This window comes from Electrophorus electricus, chromosome 11 (genome assembly GCF_013358815.1).
Source record: "Electrophorus electricus isolate fEleEle1 chromosome 11, fEleEle1.pri, whole genome shotgun sequence".
Lineage (NCBI taxonomy): Eukaryota > Metazoa > Chordata > Actinopteri > Gymnotiformes > Gymnotidae > Electrophorus > Electrophorus electricus.
Genome location: NC_049545.1, coordinates 9,334,683 through 9,359,631, shown reverse-complemented (window position 1 = coordinate 9,359,631; position 24,949 = coordinate 9,334,683). Strand labels below are relative to the sequence as shown.

The window sequence follows — 24,949 nt, the reverse complement described above, 5'->3', positions numbered from 1 at the left end:
TGATAATTAACATGTCCTGAAATTAGTGATAGATGTAATAGTCTAAACAAAACCTAAATGGGCAATTTTGTGTCATTCTGGATAAGAAATTATGTTAAATGCCATAAATGTAAATGAATAGCTAGGATAAGGATACAACAGTTATATGTACTTCAGGTTCAGCACAGTATAGCTGAAAATGCACAATGATGAGTGTAAATAGCAAAGGTTTTTATTTTTTTTTGGGGGGGGGGTGTCTTTATTCAAGTATGTACAATTTTACCACACAATACCCAAGAGAAACAAGAAAATCAAACATGACACAAAGTAGGCTACCTATGCAAGGGAGTGATTTAAAATGGGGCAGTGCAATCCTGACTAAACATGTACACATGTGCAGACAGACACCCACCCACAGGATGGGATATATTCTGTCATGTTCTCAGTAAATCAGAGGACTGATAGTTAAGAAAGGGTCCATTAAGATCTATGAAAACACTCTGAAATAGTGACAGAATAATTCTAGGCTTTTATCCAAGGTTACCCACTCAAATGTATAAGATTTTGAGATCGGAAGATATCTAAATCTTTAACCTCTGATTTCATTTATTTATTGTGGATTTTTAATTTTAATATATATTCCTAAACTGTCTGTACGACCACAGAGCTTACATAGGGTACCATGTCAGTATTGCTGCAAAGACAACAAAATCACCTGGAAACTGATCAACAGCCTAGAACATCTCACCACACAAATTGTCATCATGTTTGCATTTTTGTTAAACTCTTACCTTTTCATTCCCACCTTCAAAAAAATATAGACATCAATTTGTGAATGCAATTAACAACAAACATTTGAACATACTTTCAAATGTTTAACATGCACATATATAGCCATAGCTAAAATAGTAACAGAACAGGTCAGAGATATGAAGAAAAATGAAGAGATGCCTTTAATCACAGATGCAATAAAACACCAAGGCAAGCAGATTTTGCCAGCAGAATGTGGTATATAAGGTCAAACGGAACCCAAAACAGAGCAGCTACTGTATTGCACTTTGTCATAATGCAGCCCAATGCAGAGAAATAAAAATTGCATGAAATTGTTTAATATTTTCTCAAATACATAATTTTTGTTGAACATGTTTTTTCAAAGTTCATTTACTTCTTAGAGAACTGGTTAAAGTCAGATAGCACAGAGATCCTTTGTAAGGTCTTTCTATCAGCAAAACCGATCAAAGGAATCTGAAGGCATGTTTTCTGTATCCTGTTTCAAGTTTATATACTTATAGGGATAAAATGTTCCATACAGTGCATATTCATCTAGTGTCAGGCATACCTAGAATTTAAGATCCACATGATGACCAGTCTATAATATTATATACTCTATATAAACATAATTAAAGGATTCCTGCAGTCAGTCATTCTCTGTCAAAAAAAAGGGGGTCCTGCAATAAGTCATTTATTCTCTTAAAAAAAAAAAAACAGCTAGCACATCGATTTATTTTTTATCTTCAAAACTATTTGACAGACATTCTGGAAAGGCAGTCACATATTCATAATAAAATGAGTTAAATAGAACCAGTCCATCAACTCACCCAAGTCACTTTGATGTATCTTTATATTTTTAAAAAAATGTAACAGATGAAGTTGAGGTAAAAATAAATTTTACCGTAACAGATAAAGCCAAACATAATTCTATGAGATCAGACAAGTGCAGTTTTCCTTAGTATTCCAAAACATGCTCTTTCAGTCCTGAGAAACCCCTAATCCACCCCTAATCCAATCTTAATTTTGGACATACAGAAGAGTTTGATGGCGATGAAGCCATTAGGTTAAGGGACAATTTAAGGTTTCCTAAACAAACCACTTCTTTAAAAAAAAAAAAAAAAATCAAAACAAATGCAGTAATGTGCATTACTGAATGTAAACAAATACCTTATTGAAATAGGTATGGTGCATAATTTCTCAAAGAAATAAATAAGTTCAGAAATAAAATTGGGACAATCTTCTATCATGAAGCTGTACCTATAATGTTACTGAAAAGATCACCAAAAATAAAGGTTTTGGTTGTCAATGGCATTATTTTACATGACAGAAAATAAGTGACAGATACTATTTCTATACATACAAGGACACATCTAAATTACGCAGTCACGAGTTATCCTTCACAGATAGCCCAGAGGGTAACAATAAAGAAAAGAGAAAATAGATTCTGCAGCATCACTGGGTCAAATGTGCAGTGAACCTGTCAGTGCCCAGTTTTAGTAATCAGCACAATTCACTTTTACTTCCGGTTTTCCCCCTGGCAAATAACATATTGCCTGCAGAGGTATGGGTCAAATGGCATTTCAGTATCAACTTTTGAGTGTGGTTAGCTTGGGAGTGGGTTGAGAGCATATGGTTTTGTTAGTTGCACATAATTAACTGGTGGCTGTTTATGTTGTCTAAAAACATAAGGTATTCAATTTTAAATATCATTACAATTTAGGAAAGTTGTGAAAGTTTAAGGCTGTTAAAAAAGGGGGCTGGGGGTACAGGGAGAAGTGTGCAGCACTTGTCCACATTCCGGAACCTATCCATGTCCTCCCTCTTGGGAACTCAGGCTTTCAATGCGCCAGGTCAGCATGACTGGCACTCAGGTCCCGAGTCTTCCTCAGACGATTATTTCTCTCCTGTCCATGACACACAGGTGGAGGAAAGCAATAATGATGAGTTGCTGAGAAGTAAATCTCAGTTAGATCACTGTGGGTAAAGAAGCTTCTGGGTAAAGACCTTCCCAATCTAATGTTGTTTTTTGTTTTTTAAATCAAATCTAATGACACAAATGTAGTATCCAAGTAGTCTCAAGTCAAATCTGCTCAAAAAATGAAGTTGCCTTTTCACACATTTTTCCAATTTAAATTTCAACATGTGAGAACCAAGCAATTTATTAATAGCTATTTAAACACTACCAATTTAAAAACATTACACTTTCAAAATGTACTTATATATTTATCCCTGGAGTAAATGTCCTAGTATAACCAAAAATTGTCAACCATTTCTTTACTCAATATGCAATTTTGCTGGTTTCTGAACATTAAGTAGTGTGAAATTCAATCATGGGTGTTCCATAATTTCAAGCTTTTCAGGGTTACTGTGATGGTTAGTTGACACTGAGAGACAGAACATGTTAGTCTGTGATCATGGTGGCGTACTCTCTCACATGCAGGATAAGTCAAAAAAAAGTTTTGGAGCTGTTTGGCAGGATGTGGGTTTGCTGGCTTTGGTTGACATTAGTGAATGCCAGGTGAAGTCTTAAATTGAGAGAAATACGAACGTGAATTGGCTGATAGATGGCCAAGAAAAGGAACCAGAAACCAAAGGCAGGTTGTTTGACAAGAAGAATATTTGGAGGGGAGAAACAAAGAAAGAAAGAGATAGAAAGAGGCACTAACTTTCTTACTTTGTAGAGTTCTCCCGCAGGTTTGTCCAGCTTGTTGAGAACCCCCAGAGAGTTGGCCCTCTTCATGCTGCTTCCGACAGTCACATGCAAGTGAGTCAGGTCAAAGGGCACGCATGAGTGATGTGTGTGGAGGGGAATGGCCATGGTGTGTGTGTGTGTGTGTGTGTGTGTGTTAACCATGTTAATAAGTCACACAGGTTAGTGTCACTGTACGACATAAGGCAAAACCTCTACCCAAATTGGACACATTGGGGAGAAAAAAAAAAAATGCATGAAATGATGTTAAACATAGAATGGGGCAGTATTAAGATGCAGACACAGTGCTCTGTAAGAGGACAACATACACTGGACACCCCAACTCCTTCCTAATCTCCATTTTTCACTATAACATTGTCTGCTCTGTTGACTATACCACACCATAGTCCCCATGAAACAACATTTATGTGCATACCAGCACGGAGGCAACATGCTTTCCTTTAACATTGCTGCAGAACCTCTTGGCTTCTCCCTAACTGGCATAAGAGTACCGCCACTGTTAGACTGTGACCAAAGACATTCATAATCACAGCAGTACATCAGAAAGACCCATCAGTCTGAACAGGAGTGAACATGAGGAAAGATCAGAGTGAGGGAAGCAGCATGTAGAATTCAAGACACAAACAGAGAATCAAACTGAGAACACAACAGGGAGAAGGCATATATAACAAGAAACATACAAAACCGACAGAAAGAAGAATTGAGAGGAAGATGAACGTCTTAAGCAGAAAACTAAAGCAGGTGAGAAAATGGAATAAACATGCAAGCTATAAATGGAAAAGTTTATTTAATTAAATTGTATAAACAGCAGAGAGAAGTGGTCAAAAGAATTTACACACAAGGAGCCCATGCAGACAAAATAAGACACAATAAAAATCACACAGCACTTGGGCATTTTATAAAAGACTGTTTAAAAAATTAAACATTTATTTGAAAACAAAGAAGTAGAGAATAAATTAAAACAAAACATAAAAAGGAAGTCCAACACAACATGCTGAAACAGGCCATGCAAAAACTAAAAAGGGAAACCTTTTTTTTTTTCCTCCTGTGTGACCATACAGTACGGCATGTTAATTCTACTTAAACCTGTAGATTTTTTAGGTGAGGTTGTATGGTTACCCAGTAAAAGAATTTAAAATAAAATTAGTGCTTTATATTCAGTCACAGTTTCCTTTTTGAGTTTAATTTTAAAAATGTTTTTTTTAAAAAAAAAACCAAACAACCCCACAACATCAGTATATGACAGTGTAATTAAGTTAGTGACATTTTGGCATATTCATGTTACAACATGAAGTGGTAACTGGAGTTACAGACATGAGAGTCTGCCAGTGAGCTGGTCTTACAGTGTAATACATTAGTGAATTAAAACTATAATTTTCTTTACACATCAGTGTTATGCAGGCCTGCATTTGTGCAAAAACAGAGTCTTGTTAATCAAGCAGGTAAATCCCTTATTCCCTTGAAAGCATTTAGTGGAGAAAGGGTGAGAGATGTACTGCATATGAAATTGTTTTTAAACTTAGAAAAATGAACAAAACTCTCAAGTCAACTATAATTCCAGTTCCATTAAGAGGTGTAATTTATTCTTCATTGCCTATAAAGCACAAAGCTCTTACTTAAACCACAGTATATAGTCTGTCAGTAAGTTTACATTCCACCTTTCAAAAGCACAGAATAATATGAGGACAGGTACCACACACTGTTTTTAAAAATGTTTCCACTCTTGAGTTGCATGGATATTAAAGCTCCTTATTCTTCATTCTGTGCACTTGCAGGTTATCCGCCACACGCTTTCACTCTCAACCCAAAGACAACCACCACCTCCTAAGACACATCTTCAAATTTTATCCCCTCCTTGTCTGCAATTTTATAGTTTGAAGCTATACTTTCATTATATTTTGTTCTAGTGAATCTATATTTCTACACTGCTCCAGTTGACGTCCTCTGTCCCTTGTCATTCAATATTCTCCAGCATTTATATTCCCTTTTGTCTTGAAGTGAGGAACTGCTGAAACAGCACCACTCATACACTTATACTACTTGTCCCTCTTCATAAATGCACCTTTAAGATTTAAACTTCATTTGGTCTTTTCAGCACAGTGTAGCAGCTCTGTCAGTGTTGCAGTATCTGGTGAGCGTCTAGGCGTCATACCCCAGGCCTGGTCCATAGCTGGATAGGTTGGGCTGTGGGGAGGGGGGGGGGTGATAATAGTTACCCAGGGTTCTTCGGCTCGTTTTCTCGTGAGCTGCCTCCTTTGAGTTTGCGGACTAGTTTCTCGCTGCTGCGGCGGAGGGAGGCACGGAGTTTACTGAAGGAGCCGCTGCGCTTCAGTGAGCCCGAGCCATCCTGCACACAAAGAGACTGTATCTTTACAAACACACATACACACCCCCATAGTGACAAGCAGGGCCTGCACACTGGGTGTAACTTTTGCACATGCATCCACTCTCAAACGCACACAAATGACAACTACCTCTTCTTAAACAATTGCAGCATGCCATGTTGGATCATAAACATCTCAAGCTGTGCTGAAATTCAGATTATCCAGCCACATGCAATTAATTAGATATAACTTTATAACTTCATTCTCATATCATCAATAATCGGAATGGTGATATCATGCAGTTTTCAATGTATGAATTTGAATATAATGCAATAGAAGCTGCATGTTTCAACTCTAACCATAATATGGTAGTAAAATGAGCCAATATGTATATAAGCAAGCATGAGAAGACTGACTGCAGATAACACTCAGATAGGCACATTTGCACTGCACATGTTCCATTTTACAGCAGTACGTCTTTTTTATCCTTATGCTGAGCTTGTTGCAAAGATTTGCTCACTTTTGACAAAAAACATTTATTGCTCAGGTGGTTACAAGACGTGTACAACAAGTTTGAATGGTTGCAGTTTTGCTTTTGTTTTTTGTATGCTATTTTAGGGATATTTTGAGAGGTTTAGGTAATTATACTGTTGCCTTTGGTATTGATGGCTCTGGTCCTTTAGGTTTACCCCTCTTTGCTCTGCTGCAGTCTCCTCTGCTGTGAGGCCACCCTCTGGGCTCTGATCCCAGCTCCTCACCAACAGCAGAGCAAGGTGTAGTGGCACAGAGGAAAGAGCCAAACGTACACACAGAAGGAAGGATATGTTGCAGGGAGATGGAGCACTGACAAGAACTTAGCGGAAAATCTGCACCTTCACCTTCAAAGGAATTACATGCACACACAGTCTATATGGAAGGTATGTCACATTGAATCATTGTGGACATCTTCCACATATGCGCATATACATACTCACACACAGCAGTAAGAGAGAGAACAAGGAAACAGGCAGAGGCTGTAGTAAGCACAGTCAGTTTTATTAGAAGTTAAGAAAGACACAAGATGCAGCAACACCAGATTAGTGAAAGAGTATTACACTCTGTATTTATGCCATATATTCATTCCACCTCATCATTCTCCTTCTACTCATCTGCATATCATAATTCTTTCCCTGCTTTTTAGATGCGTGTTCTACTCAGTGGCCTGACATTAATGATCTATAAGCTATAGTATTAGGAAAGGAGGGGTGGAGCATAGCCATTATACACCAACTTTAGAGAGCAGCCTCAAGGTACAATCATGCCACTGTACAGAGGGTTGCCACAAAACAGCTACAAGAGGCCATATGGAGACAGGCACATGCAGAGGCATGACTCAAATGGCCCCTGACAAAAACTTCATCATTGCATGGCTGAAACAGTGGGTACAACACAAACATTAGTACATGGCGTGATGGACATCATTCAAATACTCCAATGGGAGGGGGGAAAAAAAACCCAACAAACAACAAACAAAAAAAACCAAACAATCTGCCCAATTTTCTGGCTTTGATACTAGATTTCACAGACTTGGTGAGGTGGAGAGGGATATACAAGGATATATACGGGAGTCTTGTGACAGCAGAACATTACACTCTAGGTGCCTTAGACACCAAAGTGTACAAGTCACTTAGTGACAGAAAGAGAAGTGAATGTGACAGATTAAACCTTGGATTAATAGACAGACAGACAGACAGACAGACAGAGACAGACAGACAAGAGGTTCCTCTAGTGCTAAGATCTAAAGACATAGACTTAACTATACAGTGCTGTGATACTTGAGTCAGCTCTGACAAAGAGGAAAAGCCAGGAGTGGCCCACATATAGCAAAGCAAGGCTTCTGAGCCTGCTTTGGCCTGCCTGTGCCCAAAGGAGGAGGAGCAGGAGGAGGGTGAAAGGAACCAATCGGAGAGAGCAGACGGAAAAAACAGCAAAGCTGGAGAGGGAGGCAAGGCGAGCGTCCATCATGCAGAAGGTAAGTTCTACAACCACAACAAGGCATCTGGAGTTACACCTGCTGACCACACAGAAGAGAGGGAGGGAGAGAGGAGAGTAAAAGAAGAGTAGAGTCAGCAGGGGAAAAAGGGAAAAAAGACAGAGAGAGAGAGAAAGAGAGAGAGAGAATGCAGAGCAAGAGAAACAAAAGGATGTTGCATTAGTCATAAGACTGAAAATTGAACCTGGGGAGAGGTGACAAGTGAGTGGAAAAACCTCAGGACAGAAGAGGGAAGTGTAACAGTAAACTGAAACCAGATCAAGATACCACCAGTCTAGACTGAACACCAGATGGCATTGTACCTGCTATACAGAGTCTTGGAGCTGTAACTGCTTACAAAAAAAACCTTAAACAAAATCTGCCAAGCAAAAATCAAGAATCAGCGGGTTTAAAAAATTAAATAGAATACAAGAACCAACAAGCTGACATGTAGGAATAGAGGACAACTAATGCAATATTCATGCCACTACACGGTCAAAGTATGAAAGCTATTTTTGCATTTCTGTGACTATTCAACTAAACGAAAAATCTTAAAATTACCATAATTTTTCTGTAGCCATCATACTTCACAAAAACAAACTATTTGAAAGAGGAGAAGGTTGAGGGGCTAAAGCCTAAGCTTTGTCTCAGTCCTGGGGCTATTAACCCTGACTACATCTGTAGCTGCAGGCCCATGATGCCATAAAGGCCAGCCAGAAAAACACAAACATGCAACTGCTAATAAACCAAAGGATAAATGAACAAGAGCAGAACAAAGAAAACAGGGAAATAAGGACAAGATCATGGTAGAGGTGTGGAAAACGGATCAGATGACCATGAGTAAGTGAAACAGAATGGGCATTTAAAGGAGCATTTTTAATTTATCAAAGAGAATAGAATAATACTGCTTACCCACATGCCCACATACAAATAGCTCAGAAGACCAGAGCATGCACAATGAGAATAGAGACCTACACACAAGAGAAGTACAGCACACAAAGCCCACGCCAAAACGTTGTGTGAGAGCCCAACAGGTACATGAAGGTGTGTGAGGGACCCTGCTGAAAGTATACATACATACATACAAGCTTTGAGATTGTGTGAGGAGTTCATTGTTTAAATGTATGTGGCAAAAGCAAACATACATGCTTAGACATCTGAGTGACTTAAAATCAGTGTTCCCATTTACTTGAATATCTGGCAGGACATAAATATACCACTTAATCCACAAGCGCATTCAACAAAGTAAGAGATAGAAATAGTGCTGGAAGAGAAGTATGTACAACAGAGAAAGAGTCAGAGAGAGAGAGAATTAAAATGAGGGCAAATTTAGACACAATCCAATCAATCAGTCTGTTAGATATAACTAGACTTGCCCCCAGGCCAAACTGAGGGCAGACTATTGCAGTAAAGAATGCTGATTGGTTGTCCTGCTGCTAAGGCTACCGTTGCTATGGGAGCAGGACAGCACTGATCTAGAACTGCAGAGAGACTACAGCAGAGGAGTTAGGGTCAAAATAGCAACTAAGAAACTGCAGCTCTATAGAAAAACACATTTAGATTCAAAGTACTATGAAAAGCTAGTCAACAGTATTTTAGATCACTGTTTTAAGTTAATTGGAATGTCATGAAACTGTGACCAACTGATCAGAAAACACAAAACTGTTAGTTATCTGCTTAACACAAGAAAAAAATTCTAATAATGTTATGAAATAGTTTGACAGTAACAGTTCTATTTATAACTCAAAACCCTACAAGTAAAGGCATTTGGCCTTCTAAGCAATAAACACTTGTTTGTGAATGAATATTATGCCCACATAACTTGTTTTACTTGATAACTTTCTCTTCAAGAAATGTTGCTCACAACTTGTGAACTAGATCAAGTAAATGATTTCAAATGCATGTGTAAGCAGAGGATTTGTTGTATTTGTTGTCCAATACATATTCATTTTACTTACCAATTTTTGCATTTAGAGTATGATCACATAGATATGCATGAGGTGAGTTTTAAAAAAAAAGCTCCACATTCTAAATAAGGTTAGAACACTAACAGAGTTTTGGTTCAGATCTTAATAAATCACTATAAGAAAACTCAACCAGCATTAACATCATATCAGACAGAAGGTCTTTTCACTAAATTCAGTAGACTTTCCATCATTTTTAGCTTGTCTGATATATTGCTTATTAATCATTACTGTGTCTGTCAGTGATCAAAGATCCATCACAAATAAATGCGCTTGCAGTTCCAGATGCTCTAACTACTTTAGAAAGTGATCAGTCTCAAGGCAGACTGTTCTAGACAACATGACTATTAGAAAGCATTTTTTTAATTAACAAGAGAATAAAACTGGCTGAATCCCAATTCAAAAATTGGTTCAAGATAACTATCAGGTCCAAATAACTATCAGCGTTAAATAAGAAAAATGAGTTGCATTTAATTAATGAACAAGGGGTCCGTCTTGATTACATTATGTTTCTGAATGCTGGTCACTTAATATAAACCACATTTCATCTGTGTGATTAAACAGAAAGTGCAACCGACTGATGGGGATATGAGTCAGTCAGATGTCACTCAGCTGGCATTGACGTTTCACAACCCACGAAGTGGGAGTTTCTGGACTGAAAATTAATGGCTGTGTGTACACCTGTACACATCACCCTCATCATTCTACACTGTCTTCAAACATGACCTCGTTACAGCATGCCCTCCTTCAGCTTCCCCAAGTGCCATGGCTGTGTGTGTGTGTGGGTGTATGTGTGTGTGTGTGTTTGGCTGGGCGGTGTGTGCTGTACTTACCCCGTTCCACTCCACACTCATACTCACTTCCTCTCCTCCGTCTGGGCCGCTCTCATACTTCACGGTATCGGAGGTGAGGCTCTCCCTGCTGCACTGCTTCTCCCGAGCCTCCGTGTCGCATAACACCTCTGCTACACGCTGCTTGTGGGCTGTGTCCAGACCCTGGGAGAGATACATGCATGGGCAGATGTGCATCGGTATTATAAAGACCACTCTTACCACAATGAAAGACGACGAAGGGGCAGTTTTAAAAATGTTTCATGCCATTTGACAAAAATTTTCCCTGCACAACACCAGGGGACTGCAGACAAACTTGCACCAAATATCAGGACTGTCCAATAGTAAAAGAGCAAGGGAACATTCTTTTTGGATTATCTTCGTGTCTGGCTAAAGGTTTCCAACTCACTGCTCTGTGAAAAAGCTATAACTTCATGGCAAATCATGAAATTACCACATTAACAAATGCCTAACAATACTCTACCAATACAATGCCAACCTGTTTTCGGGAACGCATAGCAGCCTCCTCTAGAGTCTCAGCAGCGTCAAACTTGCCCTGCCGCCTGTAGAGAGCCCCCAGGTTCTTCAGCGTGGTTGTCACTGTGGGACTACATGGAGCAAACAAACAATTCCAAAATGTTTTGTTGGGTTTTTTTTTTAGATTATACAAAAATCTGATCCTTCACTGGGAACATCTGAGGCTGGTTACCATGCTAACAGCCACACATGTGGTTGTGAAGTGTGGCATAATGAAAGTACATTTATTAGTAATACTGTAACTGCATCAGATTATTAACTGTTGCCTGAGAAGACAACTGCTACAAAATAACTGCTACATGTATGATAAAGAAAATAATTCTGACCTGTCTACTTTGCAGGCCTTGTACCAGCCACCATAGTCTCCGAACAGAGAGCCATCCTTCTGCTTTCCCTGAAACACACAATTATTATTTACAACCAAGCTCTCCAAAATGCAGATACACACTTGTAGCATTTTTCATTGCAGTTCTTACAACAAAAAATTATCACTTGAAGATAAGAAAATATTAGCAACATTTTTACTTCCAGGACAAACATCATTTTATGCAAATTGTTTCTCTAAGCTTGCTAAAATAACAGATTGGTATATCAGTAGTCCAGCGCTCCAGGGTTTAAGATTTAAGCACTCATCAATCAAGATAAAACTTCTCTATTCAAATCATGCTACTGTTGGTCTACCAAGTGCTCATGTATACATATACAGGCACAAATACACACGCACTCACAGATAAACACATACAAGCACACACACAGACATATACATGATCAAGGAAGCATGGCATTATTTCCAGTGCTAGAAAAAGGTAATGGGTAAAGAGACTAGAAACCAATGAAATATCCTCCTTTCAGTACTGTTCAGCTCAACATTTGCAGTTTTCCATTTATGTTCATATGATTTATGAATTTTCACTTATCACCTTGCTTTCTTCTCTCTCTTCAGCATGCATCCAGATGGGCTTGTTTTCATCTGCACAGGCAAGCAGTGTAAAATGAGAAAAATACACAGACACCCCCTAATAGTTCCACCCTCCCTGCAACCTTTTAGTTTAGTTTTAGATGTTCAACATTAATCATGCCTCTGTCTTCCTGAGGTTTTCACACTGGCCATGGTGTGCAGCTGAAAGGCAAAAGCAACATAACTGCAGATTCACAATTTTACAGTGATTAAGCATGGGCTGAGGAAGCCTATAGCTTTTGATAAGCCCTCAGGAGCAAGAGGGCATGACCCAACACGTCCTATCAAAATAAATATGCACTGAAGCAAATTAAGACATCAGGGTTTGAATAGACCAAATCCTCAGAACAGCAGGGAGGAAAAGTCTGAAATAGGTCCTTATTTTTATAATCGCATAATTCTAAACATGGCATAGCAGACTAAAATATTTCCTCCTATCATTTTCCTTATTAACTTCTGCTTCACCATCTTTACGGTACTCCCCTTGAGTTACTGCTGATACAGTGTTTTATCTGAGCACCATCAGAAATATGTATGTATGTATGCATGTATGTGTGTAATTATATATATATATATATATATATATTATATATATATATATATATAAATTGAACAATTATATTTTTGCAATTTTCAAGTGCTGCTGCATTTAAGAATTATTTGCACAGACAGGGAAATTTTCTGTGATGGTGACTGTTTATCAAAGTAAAAATGCAATATGTAAAGTTAATTATATAAATGGGTAGATGACCACCACATTTTAAATGCTATGAATCCAACATATAAAGTGATACTTGTTGCCAATTTCTTCAAGTAACTTTTTTTTTTTTTTTTTCCAGATCACAAAGCAAAAAGGGTAAAGACTACAAAAGGGGACAGGCTTTTTGAAGGGGTTTTGGACTGACATCAGCAGGCTACCAGCACATAATAATTGGCAACTTGTGCCAATTATGATGTTAGTCAGGAACCCCCTGAAGGCAGAGTAAAGTGGAATATAATAGGATACACATTAATCAGTCCTATGATTAATTATAATAACACACCTCTCGTCTCTTTTCTGGGAACTCTGTGTTTTTTGTTTTTTTTCATTAAACACAGCAGCCTTCTTTTCCCAATCCTTACATCTCTCTTCCCATACCAAAGCATGGCTATCAAGAGGGATGAGAGAGTGACGGCTGCTAAGTGAGCTCAGAGGGCACATCCTTCTAAGACACCAGCCACAGAGCACTGCCAAGTGTCTCGCTGCCCTCACAAGCAGAGTGCAACCAAGGGTCTTGATGCATATAAAGGAGAGTGCTTAACACTTAACTCTGCTCATCTACGCAGAGGCCAGAGTGAATCAGTACAGCACTCTGTGAAAGAGAGACTCTTACCGCTGTGTTGCAGTCAAAAACAGCAGACAAAGCACAACACAGATTCTCTGCTTTGCTGGCAGTGTTTCTCTCGTGGCATGACTCAGGAGCCCATTTCCTCCTTTACAGTGTGTGGGATGGGGGTCTTAATCCTGACTGGCAATGCTCACACACTGAACTTACACAGGAGTGCTATAAGCAGGGAAAAGTTTAATAGTAGTAATAAGCCATAGCAGTACTGTAAAATGGAAGGACCAGAGGAAGAGTCCAGTTTGCTTACCGTCCACAGATCCAAACTCCCTCTCATGAGCTCGTGTGAGGATCTCTTTATACAGAGTCTCTGCTTGCTTAAACTTGCCCTGCTTTAGATAACATGAAGCCTGATAGACAGAGAGCGAGAGAGAGAGAGCGAGAGAGAGAGAGCGCTTACCAGTCAGTGGTGAGAGGAAAAAAAAAAGACTGGTAGAGGAGATAACAGCTGTGGATGGCTGCCCAAAACATGATAATTCAGGAACCAAAGATATTATTGAGCACCTAATAAACATCCCAGCTATGAGTGACTGTGCTCCAACATACTGCAATTGCCAGACAAATGACTGGGAATGCTGTCTGAGGGAAAACATGCCAAAGCAATTGCTCAGAAAGGCATTTTACTTGTTTGTGCTTTTTACCACTGACTGCACTAAGAACACAAGCTTATATGCAAATGAATCAGCTGTACATGGGAGGGATCAATCCTTATGTGGTGGAACAATGTGGCATCTGAGGCTGACTGCTTTCTGCCATAACATATTACAGTGTCCTGTTACTCTGTTTTCACGTGTACACATACAGCATTATAGCACACCAAGTACACTTTGTATGAGCCAGGATTCCTAGCCACTCTTATAAACTACTAGAACGCCAAAACAAAGAATGAGTCCAAATTGAAAGTACCAAATTGTTTTTTGTCTTGGCTACGTTCGGGTCATCAGGGCCCAGTTTGGTCTGGTAGATGTTGAGGGCTCTCTGGTAGTAGTGCTCCACCTCCTCATACTTGCCCTGGTTCTGACACAGCAAGGCTAGGTTGTTCAGCTGCTTTGCCACATCAGGGTGGTCCTTCCCCAGCACCTGGCACAAACAGACACACACAGCTATTCAACCGCTTAAAAAGAATGATCATCATAAGGTAAATTTTAGGAGTTGTTATATGCACGCATATACAGAAAGCCACACAAACAAAGAAAGACAAAGATAAAGGGAACTACAGAATGTATTTTCAATGAGGGAAAACACACATACAATAATGAACAATCTAAAAAATACAATTCTAAACATTTTTTTTAAACTTTCAAAAAAAAAAAAAAAAAAACACACACTCTCCCACAACAGTACAGTTTTAAAGAAAATGACATCTGTACAAAGCAGAATCTAACTCTTAAAATATTTAAATGTATAGTCAAGTTAGCATTGTGTTCTGTTATCCAGTTATATTATCATTTTTTGTCCCAGTAGACATATCAAGCTGAGGGCATTATTATAATATATGGTTTGGTACAGCAAACCAAGAGGAGGGAGTAATGACCACCCACAGCCATGTTATATTCCTTTTAAAACAGGCTTGGGCCCATAACTAGGCATTACCTACAGTACAGTATTGAACCCTACATAACTAATGTTTATAATATCCTCTAAACAAATTATCATATATGAAGGCATTAAGTAAGCACATGAACAAAAAACACACACTAACAAAATTGTACAATTCAGTACTTACCCAGTAACGCCGTTTATTTAAATTTAATCATTTAATTAAATACACGGAATAAGCCCATCCAAAATATACCCTTGATAGTCCCCTACAATAGCAAAAGTCATATTTACCATTAATACAACGGCTAATATTGCAAAGCTCTCATGCTGGCAAAAAATGCAATAAACACAATCAGATGTTATAAGAGGACCAAGCTGCTAGAGTCAGAATGGGAAGATCAAATGAGAACTGTTTTTGATAAGTTACTAAAAAAATTAACAAACCTGTGTTTAAAACACTCATAGCAGCACAAGCCTACAACACTATGCTGTAAAAACAGAGAAGTGAAGCAAGTTGTGTCCCTTTCCCACTTTTCTACTCTTGGTCTCCAATTTTTCCTTTTTCACAAAAGGAAGATATATCATTAAATATCTCACTAAAACGGTGTCAAGACACTAGACTGACCACTTAGGCCTGACACTGCACCTGCTATGTCTTCATCTGCCATCCCCCCTCTGAAGCTGCTTCTAGAACTATGGTGTCGAAAGAGTAAATTGTTATTTTGTGCTCTCTCCTTCTCATTATACACCATACATCTCACTGTCCCACTCTGCATCTCTAATAAGAAGCTACTAGGCACCAGTGTTGGAGAGAGGTGTGTTGAGGCATTGACTGGTCACGGTCTAGGTCTGTTTGTGTGAGTGGCTGGTTAACTAGGACATCATCATCATCATCATCATCATTGCTTTGAGTACTGACTATACGCAATATTAACTGCCAAGAGAACAGAAATATTTAAGACATTTCAGCTATTTTAATTGTCATCTGTATAATCATCTGTCATTTGCATCACGAAAGCCTGAGTTTAAGCAAATAGGGCAAGCAAAGAGTAATTTTGTAAAAGGCCTCTTAACTGCAGATACAGACAGACAGTCTGGTTTCAGCAGATTCCTCTCTTCATGATAAGGCTGAGCTGAGTGGCGGTAATCCTTACTGAGCAGTCTTATGCAATTCTTACAGCACACCGACATTCCCAAAAGCTCAAACTACAGTTTTGAGGTTTGACAGAGAACACCTCAATAATGAGGTGCTTCTTACTAAAAGGTCCTGCACAGAAGAAAGAGATGTGCCTAGGGTAGAAACGAGGAAATTATTTTAAGGATTCAGAAATATTTTTTTTCAGTGGAAAAAGAGAGGTAGGAAAATTGGGGTGAGAAAGAACAGGAGATAAAGTTTAGACTCTCAGTTAAAGTTTAGACTCTCACTCAGTTCCTTCCCACTTATCACCAGTTTGCATGTCTCACTTCTCTTTAGATGAGACTAAAATAAGCTTGAGCTTCCCTGGCAACCTTATTCTCCCTGAAGTCTTACTGGGAACTGTATAGTGTAGCTTAATCCTAAGGGACGCATGTAGCACCAAGAAAGCTAGAGAGCTATGAAGCTGAATTCACTCTCTGGCAGAGTGATGTCAGAGAACCCTGGGTAGCCCTGTCACAGACTAATGGCAAAAGTGATAGCAGATGACCTTTAAAATCTGACCTACCTTCTCTCTGATCTCCAATGCCCTTTTGCATAGTGGCTCAGCCTCCTTGTACTTTCCTCGCTTACCATAAAGAACAGCCAGGTTATTCAGTGTAGCAGCCACCTACACACACACGCACGCACGCACGCACAAGAAAACAGCAGAAGCTCTCAAAGCAACCAAAATGAAACCACAAAAAAAAAAAAAAAAAAAAAACCACACACACACAACAGGCCAAATGCTGGAAGTCATCAGATCTTACGAAAAACGATTCTGACTACACAGTCTGATTGAAAAAAGCAAGATCAAATCGTAACCCCTGTGATATGACTTAAATACACTAATGGCCCACGGTGACATTGATCATTAGCCTGATTCAGCCGTACAAATGAGCCCCATGCATGTACAGCAAAAGCTAAGTGGGTACGGCAAAAGAAGAGAGAACAAGACAAAGAGTAGCAGGAACGGTTCCAACCTATTCAGTACACAGTGGTGATGCAGGGCCTGGTGAAGAGGTAGACATAAGCTTAAGATGGTAAACACTACCAGCTCAGACAGTACACATACCTAAACCCACCCAAGTCCGTACTTGGCCTCTTGTTTTGCCTGAAATGAGTAAGGTTGTATGTACTGCCAAACAATGAGGTTGTCTCAAACGAACAATTATATATTCTCCATCCATCTCACAGAAACACACACATACCGCAGGATGGTCTTTGCCCAGTGTTTTCTCTCTGATAGCAAGCGCATCATTCAGAAGGTTTGCAGCCTCTTTGTATTTATTCTGGTCCCTGAGAGGTTGAAGAGAGAAAGGAAGTTAAAACACGCTGCTAAAAACAATGCACATTATGAATGCTATAGTCTATCCAAAAGACAAGCTATGATGACAGAAATCATGTACTGCCTGAGTAACACTAACAGTTAGTCATTATGACAAGTTCTAAATAAAGAACAACATTTAAATTATTTTGCTGATGCTTTTATCCAAAATGACAATTATGACTGAATACAACTTGAGCAATTGAGGGTTAAGGGCCTTGTTCAGGGGCCCAAGAGGGGAAACTTAGTGGTGGTGTGGGGGCTTAAACTGGTAACCTTCTGATTACTAGTCAAAAACCTTAATGACTGCCCACTAAGAGTGCAGACACAAGGTGGCATGAGCTTCATTAGAGAGTGGACCTGTAAACGAGGGCAAGGATGTTGAGCATGGTAGCGACATCAGGATGGTCATGGCCCGAGGTCTTCTCCAAATCCTCCAGTGCCTGTTTGCAGAGGGGCACAGCCACCTCATACCTGCCCTGTGAGGCATACTGGATCACCAGGTTGTGGAGGGTGCGGAGCCTAGCTGGGATCTCGTAGCCACCCTGCTGAGCTGCTGCTACCGCACTACTGTGTGGGGTTTGGACTAGACACAGAGAGAGAAGAATTGCGTAGGGGATCATGTGAGCTTAAAAACAAACAAACAAACAAACAAAAACATTCTCACAAATTTTGAGAAACATACAAGCAGGGCACATATTTCACAGATGCAAAGCAAAATATGCAGAATTTGAAGAGACAGGTTCTCATCTTAGTAGACAAAACAAATAATTTTATTATCCAAAAATGTTTTAAGCACCATTTTCAACTGAACAAAAGGCTGGCTATAATAATTCTCTACAGACCAAAGATGTCATTTTTGGTATTCAACTGGAAATGGAGCTTGGGGGGAAATTTCTGTGTAAATTTACTGTGTAAAAGAATCTGAGTTTTCATATGGCAGAAAGGAGCTGATTTGAAATGTGCCTATTAGAGAAGCATAATGTCCCCTGGATATAAAAACAATGCTGCCTTTACTAAAGGGAGTGGCAGTGAACCTGGACCTCTTGGACCAATCTAGATTTCTCCCATTCCTATCCCATAAGATGTATGTATTCACATCTATTGTTTATCTGAAGATGATAGCAAGGTCATTCAGAGGATCAGCGCAGATGCTAGTTTTGTTGTGTTAACTTATATCTTTAAACACAAACAGGATATCTTACACCAAGTGTTAACTTTAATTACTGCACTCTGATTCATGCAAGCGCAAGTGCAGACACTAATTGGCTCACATGAACTAAAGAAGGAACTGGTGGATACTTACTGCCAGGGCCTGGCTCATCCTGTTCATCAGGGAAAAGATCGTCCAGAGTCTCCCTACTAGAGTCAGAGTCTTTGTCATCCTGAGAGTGGGAGTGGAAAATGGAACATGCACAGAGAGAAACAAGGACACGCAGTGTCATTGTTGTGAAGCACCAAAGCTGTTTTAGTGCTGATGGCCCCTTATGGCCCCTGTCTCACCCCCTTATGGTGAATTATGTTAAATGTGAGTGAGTGAGTTACAAGCCAGGAACATGAAGTGCTGTGACGGAGACCATCACTGTCCAAAGAGGAAGATAGTGTGACAGAGACCATAAGTTAGGGAGTTTAAATAGGTGCTGTGGCTACTAAGCCAGGGAGCTGGCTCTTTGGTCTGGTGGTCAAAGCTCACATTTACCTCCTGTCAGCCCTGGGTTTGAATCCCGGGTAGGGTGGCTGCCTTCAGCCTTCGTTACAGGTGCTTCACATTAAACAAACAAAGAAAAAGAAGTAGAGAGCTAAAATGGGTTGGCTAAAAGAGGCTCTTACTGTTGGGCTGAGGTCCTGGTCATATTTTTTGAGCTGGTTCATGAATTCCAGGTGTTTCTTCTCCTCCTCAAGCTGGGCCACGCTCTGCTCACTCTTCTGCAGACGTTGCTGCGTGCCAGCCAGCTCATCCCGCAGCCACTGGTTTTCTTGGCATAGTCGCCGCACCTGAAACACACAAGCACACACACACACAGAATGCAAGCGTAAGAGATAGTGAGAAAGAGAGAGATGGGAAGACAGAGTGTGCATGTGTGTCATTGTACACTGCACACTGAAAACCTGAGAACATTGCAGTATTAATATTTCAGAATCATGTTGTGGCTATTGTGTACCTGTGCCCGAAGCTTTTGTTTCTCTGCCTCCACTGCACTCAGATGCCCTGAAAGAGCCATCATAACCTGCCAAATTGACATGGAAAAGGAGAAAATGAAAATGTTGCCTGTCAGGCTACTTTTTAAACAGTGACTGAACAAGAAGATTTAAACAAAGTGACACGAATTTCAATCCAGGGTCTATCTTCAACATATTTCACAGCCTGACCTGTGCCTCACTGAGGCCCAGCTCGAGCATCTCCAGAGAGCGCTGGATCATGGCGGTCTTCTCCTCGACGGCACGGCCCTCCTGAGTCTGTTTGAGGCAGCGCAGCGTTCCCATCAGCCCCTCCAGGATCGCATGGTGCTCAGCACGAAGAGCCTCTAACCCCTGCATCACATCCCGGGTCCGACACAACAACTCATCCTGGGACAGCTTCTCGGCAGGGTCACCCTGCCCCTCCACCTCCTTCACACACAGCACACTCGACATGTCCTCACGCATTCTACACACACACACATGTACACACACACACATTAAAATTAAGACATTTTTAGTACAATGATTTCTGGGTTTATAACTCAACAAGCAATCATAAAGACATTCCCACCTGGTCTCACTGAGCATGTGCATGTTTCTCAAGGAAAACTAAGAGAAAGCTAAATCCAGGCTTTGGGTTCTGCTCATACACTGGTTGTATAGGTTTCACAAAAATGGAAGAAGGAAAAAAAATGTATTTCTTTTTATTTATAGCTCAGTGCTTCAGCAGTTTGCAAAGCCAACCATGAAAACAAGTCTCCAAAAATGCTCTACACCAACACAATTGTGAAATATTGCCCGTTTCCCCTCATGCAAAGTAAAGTTCACTTCCTTTTGTTTCAGTTCTTCTATTTCTGAGGAACTAAAGCAATCTAAATCTGTCCTGCCTACACATGAGGACTAGTTAAGTGTAAAACAACCTATAGCATACCATACACGTAGTAAAACTCATCAGCCCAATCACAACATCAACAATGATATTTTCTCCCTAATGTATAAAGCAGCACCTACATCAACAATGAGCAGTCGAAACAACAGTATTGGCCTCAGTGAAAACTATCCACAGGACTGGACAATATGTATTAGATTTCCTTGCATAGTAGTAACAAACCTTCCTTAAACATAAATAAAAGCACGCGCTTATCCAATCATTACTTGATCAGAGCTCTTCACACTACACAAAGCAAATGTCCTTGACATTGCCAAGATTCATTTCACCAGGTGGAATGAGGTTGCGAGGACACAGGGAGAGGCAAAACTGCCATGGGGAGTGGCTTAGCACCTCAAAAGAAACTACAAAGAATGCTGAGATTTCACTTTAGCCTGAGCTAGTCAAATAAATCACAAATAACTCCTTGCATGACTGTTGCCGTTTATGTAAAGAGGAAGTGGGGTTAGACGCTACTGATGTTCTAGCATTCTGCCTACATGAGCACTAACTGGAAGGGGAATTCATGTGACCCAGAGACATGCTAGTATGGTGATGTGATTGCCAATGGGACACGAAACACCACAACATGCTGGGAGAAAGCACACTAATGAACTCTTGTTCTTCAGTCTAGCACACAGATGCATATAACCAACAGGGAATAATGCAATCCAAAAAACAGAAGATAGCATTTAGTAAATCCATTCATGTGCTGCAGTCTCAGACATACAGAATACCTTATGAATTGTTCGCCTTTGGTAAACCCCTTCAAATGTATAGGTCACTTTCTATAAAAATACGGTTTTAAAAAGTGAAACTTCAAAAATCTTCAAGATACTTTGATGCCAGTGAAGCTGGTATATGGCTGATAAAAGCACCAATTTGCCCCTTTTCTGACTGTAGCTGTTATTTTTCCCTTAAACGGATCAGACAGTAAAAAGTGCCAGAAAGGAAAAAAAAAACCAAAGGTAAGGGTAAGGTTTAAGGAAAGCTCTGCAAGTGAATCAGCTTTCATGCAGTTGTTTGAAATGCAAATGTGCGTTTTGAAGTTAAGGGGGGGGGGCTTTGCATCAACACTTAAGCACCAAAATATATATAACAAAAAAAGCCACAATCTGCTAACAAGACCACTCCAACCAACCCCAAAGAAGCCAAAAACTGGATATTCCAATCATTTATCAACAATAATCTTGCTTTCTGAAACAAACAAAAAAAAGCTGTTTATTATGCATTTTGCACACTAAATCCTAGTATATTTTCAGAATTTCAACACCTTCATCAACTCCCCCCCCACCTTTACAGTATATTCGTGTGTCATTATGTATAGTATGGAAAAATGGTGCCAAGGACAGCGGGGCCCCTCTATGTCGGTGGATACTGAAGATGGATGTTCCTGAGGCCACATATAGGTAAATCTCATACATTGTGCGTTTTATAAGGTTATACATAGGTTAAGTGTAATAACAGATTTATTAATGTAAAATTCAATTGCCCTGTCACTTAATCATACATGACAGAAAAAAATCCATTGATATTCATTTGTGAAAAAAAAGTTCTAATTTTGCTGGCCAGAAATGTGTTTGGTAGATTCAGTGTTGATTCTTAAAATCCAAAGAGCAATCTCTGTACATTTGCTTACTCAGTGTGTGTGTGTTGCATGGTGATTTTGTATTTGGTGTCAAATATATAATGATTTGGTTTCTGCTATCTAATCATCAATGTCCTAATCTTATTAACCTTTTCATTAACCCACCATAAATGTCCACAATTTTTATTCAGAATTGAAAGTATGATTATCAAACTGAATAAAAATACAATCTATACTAAATTGGGACCTTGTAAATCGGACAAAATCAAAAACCTCAGTACTGAATCAACACTATGAATTGAAATATTTTTAAAATCACCAGCGAAATATCAATCATCATCTTCACCGTCTACATATTTTCTGTAAAGTGAGTTATACAAAGGTGACAGACTGAAATTATATGTCATGAGATAATGGCTCGATATCTTTAATTAAATACAGAAGTACACAATCAGGGTGAGAAGAGGGAAAGACAAAAACAATTAGAGAAAAAGAACAGAGGAAGTAGTAACTAGTGGTATGAGGTTATTGTGGTTAGTCAGAGCTGATGTGTTCCTCTGATCAAACTGCAGCATGACTCACTGTCCTGTCCACCAGTACACACTCTTATAATGTCAGCAGGAGGAGGGAGCAACACCCTAATGCTTACAAGTGTGACACCACCACATCATTTACCACCTTCCCTGAAAGGGATTCACTTAGAAATGCATGAAAACCATATAATCTTAGTGAAGAACAGGGTATAATAGGAATGATCAGGATTTTTCACCAATAACTGCGCAGAACTCTAACCAATATTCCAGCCAGGTTTATTTATGTCTGATTTCACTGTTTTAAAACTACATTTCCTTTACCTACTCATTACAGCCACAAAGACCTGCTCTCTCTGCATTTATTAAGCACCTGATGCATTGGTCTTTTATCACCAGTTTAGCCCTGGGAAAAGTTGACAATAAGAATTCATTCTGAAAGGTGAATCTCAGCCAACATGGCCTACAGGGTTCTACTGACATTTTAATTCAGCTTGGTTAGTTTCAAGACCAACATCAGAGAGTACATTTCCTGTTAAATTAAAGCAGACGTTATACACAGGCGCACATTTATCTCTGCTCCAAAACAGAAGCATGTAAATACACATTTGTACAAAATTCACAGTAAACATTGAAGACTGGTGATATTCTTTGATGTAAAAAACCCAACTCGGTACAAACTGTCACAAGACGACTATTTGGGATTACCATATTTCGATACGATGAATGCCTGATGGCATAAATATGATAAAAAGAGAAGGGGATGTTAACGTGCTCACGTTAGACAGCTTGTTGCATATGTGTGTGGCCACGTAACTGATCATTCCCTGAAAACAAAGGCCACTTAGCCAAGTTATTTAAAGGTTTGAGTCGGAGCTGTAAACACACATGGACTGCATCTTCCTGACCAAACGCTGTCTGGGCCGGAGGACGAAGGTAACTATGTCAACTCAGTAAAACCACTGCTGGAATACTAATGAAAAACTAAAAAGGCCCAGCTACCTATGATCAATCAGGCAGCTCCAAGACCGGTAAACACAGAATAAACTCAAGACAGTAAGTTAGGTAGCTAGCTTACAAGCGTGATCTTGAATACAAATTGGCTTAAAATTGTAGCTATGATTTAAAAAAAAAAAAAATGCCCCAGCTGAGCAGCTAGCTACATTTAAACATCAATCAAACTGAACGGGACACTTCACTAGCGTTATCCAACATGGCTAATTCTGATGATAAAAGCTCTTAGCCATTTAATTAGCCACATAGCGTTGGTTAGGCATCTTAACGTTGTTTTTCACTAGCAAGTCAGGTTAGCTATCCAGCCAGTCAAGTCATACAAATGAAACCTAAGGATTTAGTTCATAGTGACGTTAGGTAATATAATGCAACGAGCTCACCATCTTTCGGTACGAATTAGCTATCTTAGCTAACATTATAGCTACAACTAGCTAGCTAAAAGCGTTGACAGTTCAATATCCGGCTAGTTAACCCAGCTAGCTAGAGATACCAAATTCCTGAAATAAAAGACACTGCAAGAATAAAGAAAAGCGTCGATAAAGTTAACGTTAACCTATTTCTACACGTTTGGACATTGTGGCTATGTCGTTACCGTCCAACTAGTTATATGGATAAAAAAAAACATCCTAGCTAGCCGGTTATATTTGCCGTTTATTTGGTTCTAACATCAACCCAAGCAATTGTACGTCTACCAAATGGCTTTTTGTCTCATTAGTCACCAGAGTGGTAGGTACGTAACGCCAACTAGCTAGGCTAAAATTTGTAGCTAGCTATTTGACATAAGACGCAGACACTCCCAGTAAACCTAGTCCCAGTTAACCTGCTAGCTCAGCGGTTGAACAACCCTTACCGTTCTGTAGAACATGTAGTCGTCGCCAATTGTTATTCTGTAATTTGTCACACGATAACTTGGATGTTTCACTGGACGTTTTTAATTTGGGCTAAAATTGAGCAGCCCCTCCGGTGAGGCAGTGCCCTCCCTCAAACTGTCCTCTTCTCCCAGACCAAAGCAAAGGAAGTTATTGTGAGCAACTGCAGTAACAGTGCCAGATTACTTATGTCTGAATAGTGAGTAGATAATTTTTCAGCCGATAGTAGTAAGTTTAACACCGCTTCCTTTTTGGATGCTAGCTATATTGCATGCCACATTTTACTCCGTTTAGAATCGCATGAAAGTTGACACTATATGTTTGGGCCGG

The 24,949-nt window shown here is 39.6% G+C and overlaps 1 protein-coding gene across 5 annotated transcripts; it reads right to left on the bottom strand.

Annotated features, from left to right (window-relative positions):
- Positions 1 to 909: 909 nt before the first annotated feature.
- Positions 910 to 24,921, bottom strand: klc1a (kinesin light chain 1a). Of its 5 annotated transcripts, none has more exons than XM_027020517.2 (17): positions 24,601 to 24,921; positions 19,880 to 20,156; positions 19,672 to 19,737; positions 19,340 to 19,504; positions 18,816 to 18,894; positions 17,870 to 18,095; positions 17,394 to 17,481; positions 16,712 to 16,813; positions 14,373 to 14,546; positions 13,717 to 13,816; positions 12,047 to 12,096; positions 11,453 to 11,520; positions 11,089 to 11,197; positions 10,593 to 10,754; positions 5,677 to 5,807; positions 3,417 to 3,491; positions 910 to 2,654 (listed from the first exon to the last, which is right to left on the bottom strand). In XM_027020517.2, exons 2-17 carry the CDS (start codon positions 20,153 to 20,155, stop codon positions 2,636 to 2,638), a joined length of 1,890 nt encoding a protein of 629 aa, XP_026876318.2. In that variant the 5' UTR covers position 20,156; positions 24,601 to 24,921; the 3' UTR covers positions 910 to 2,635. The 5 variants fall into 5 exon arrangements, with proteins under 5 accessions (XP_026876318.2, XP_026876239.2, XP_026876397.2 ...); XM_027020438.2 differs by having other exon boundaries at positions 3,425 to 3,491; XM_027020596.2 differs by lacking the exon at positions 3,417 to 3,491 and having other exon boundaries at positions 24,601 to 24,920.
- Between the last annotated feature and the right edge of the window lie 28 nt (positions 24,922 to 24,949).

What these genes read in the sequence shown, in the direction of transcription:
- klc1a (XM_027020438.2), bottom strand. Translation starts at nt 20,155, where the DNA reads ATGCGTGAGGACATGTCGAGTGTGCTGTGTGTGAAGGAGGTGGAGGGG. An exon ending in GGATGAGCCAGGCCCTGGCA is followed by an intron (nt 18,096 to 18,815) that starts GTAAGTATCCAC and finishes CTCTGTGTCTAG; the next exon opens with TCCAAACCCCACACAGTAGT. An exon ending in AAGAGAGAGAAGAAAGCAAG is followed by an intron (nt 11,521 to 12,046) that starts GTGATAAGTGAA and finishes TGTGTGTTTCAG; the next exon opens with GGAAAGCAGAAGGATGGCTC.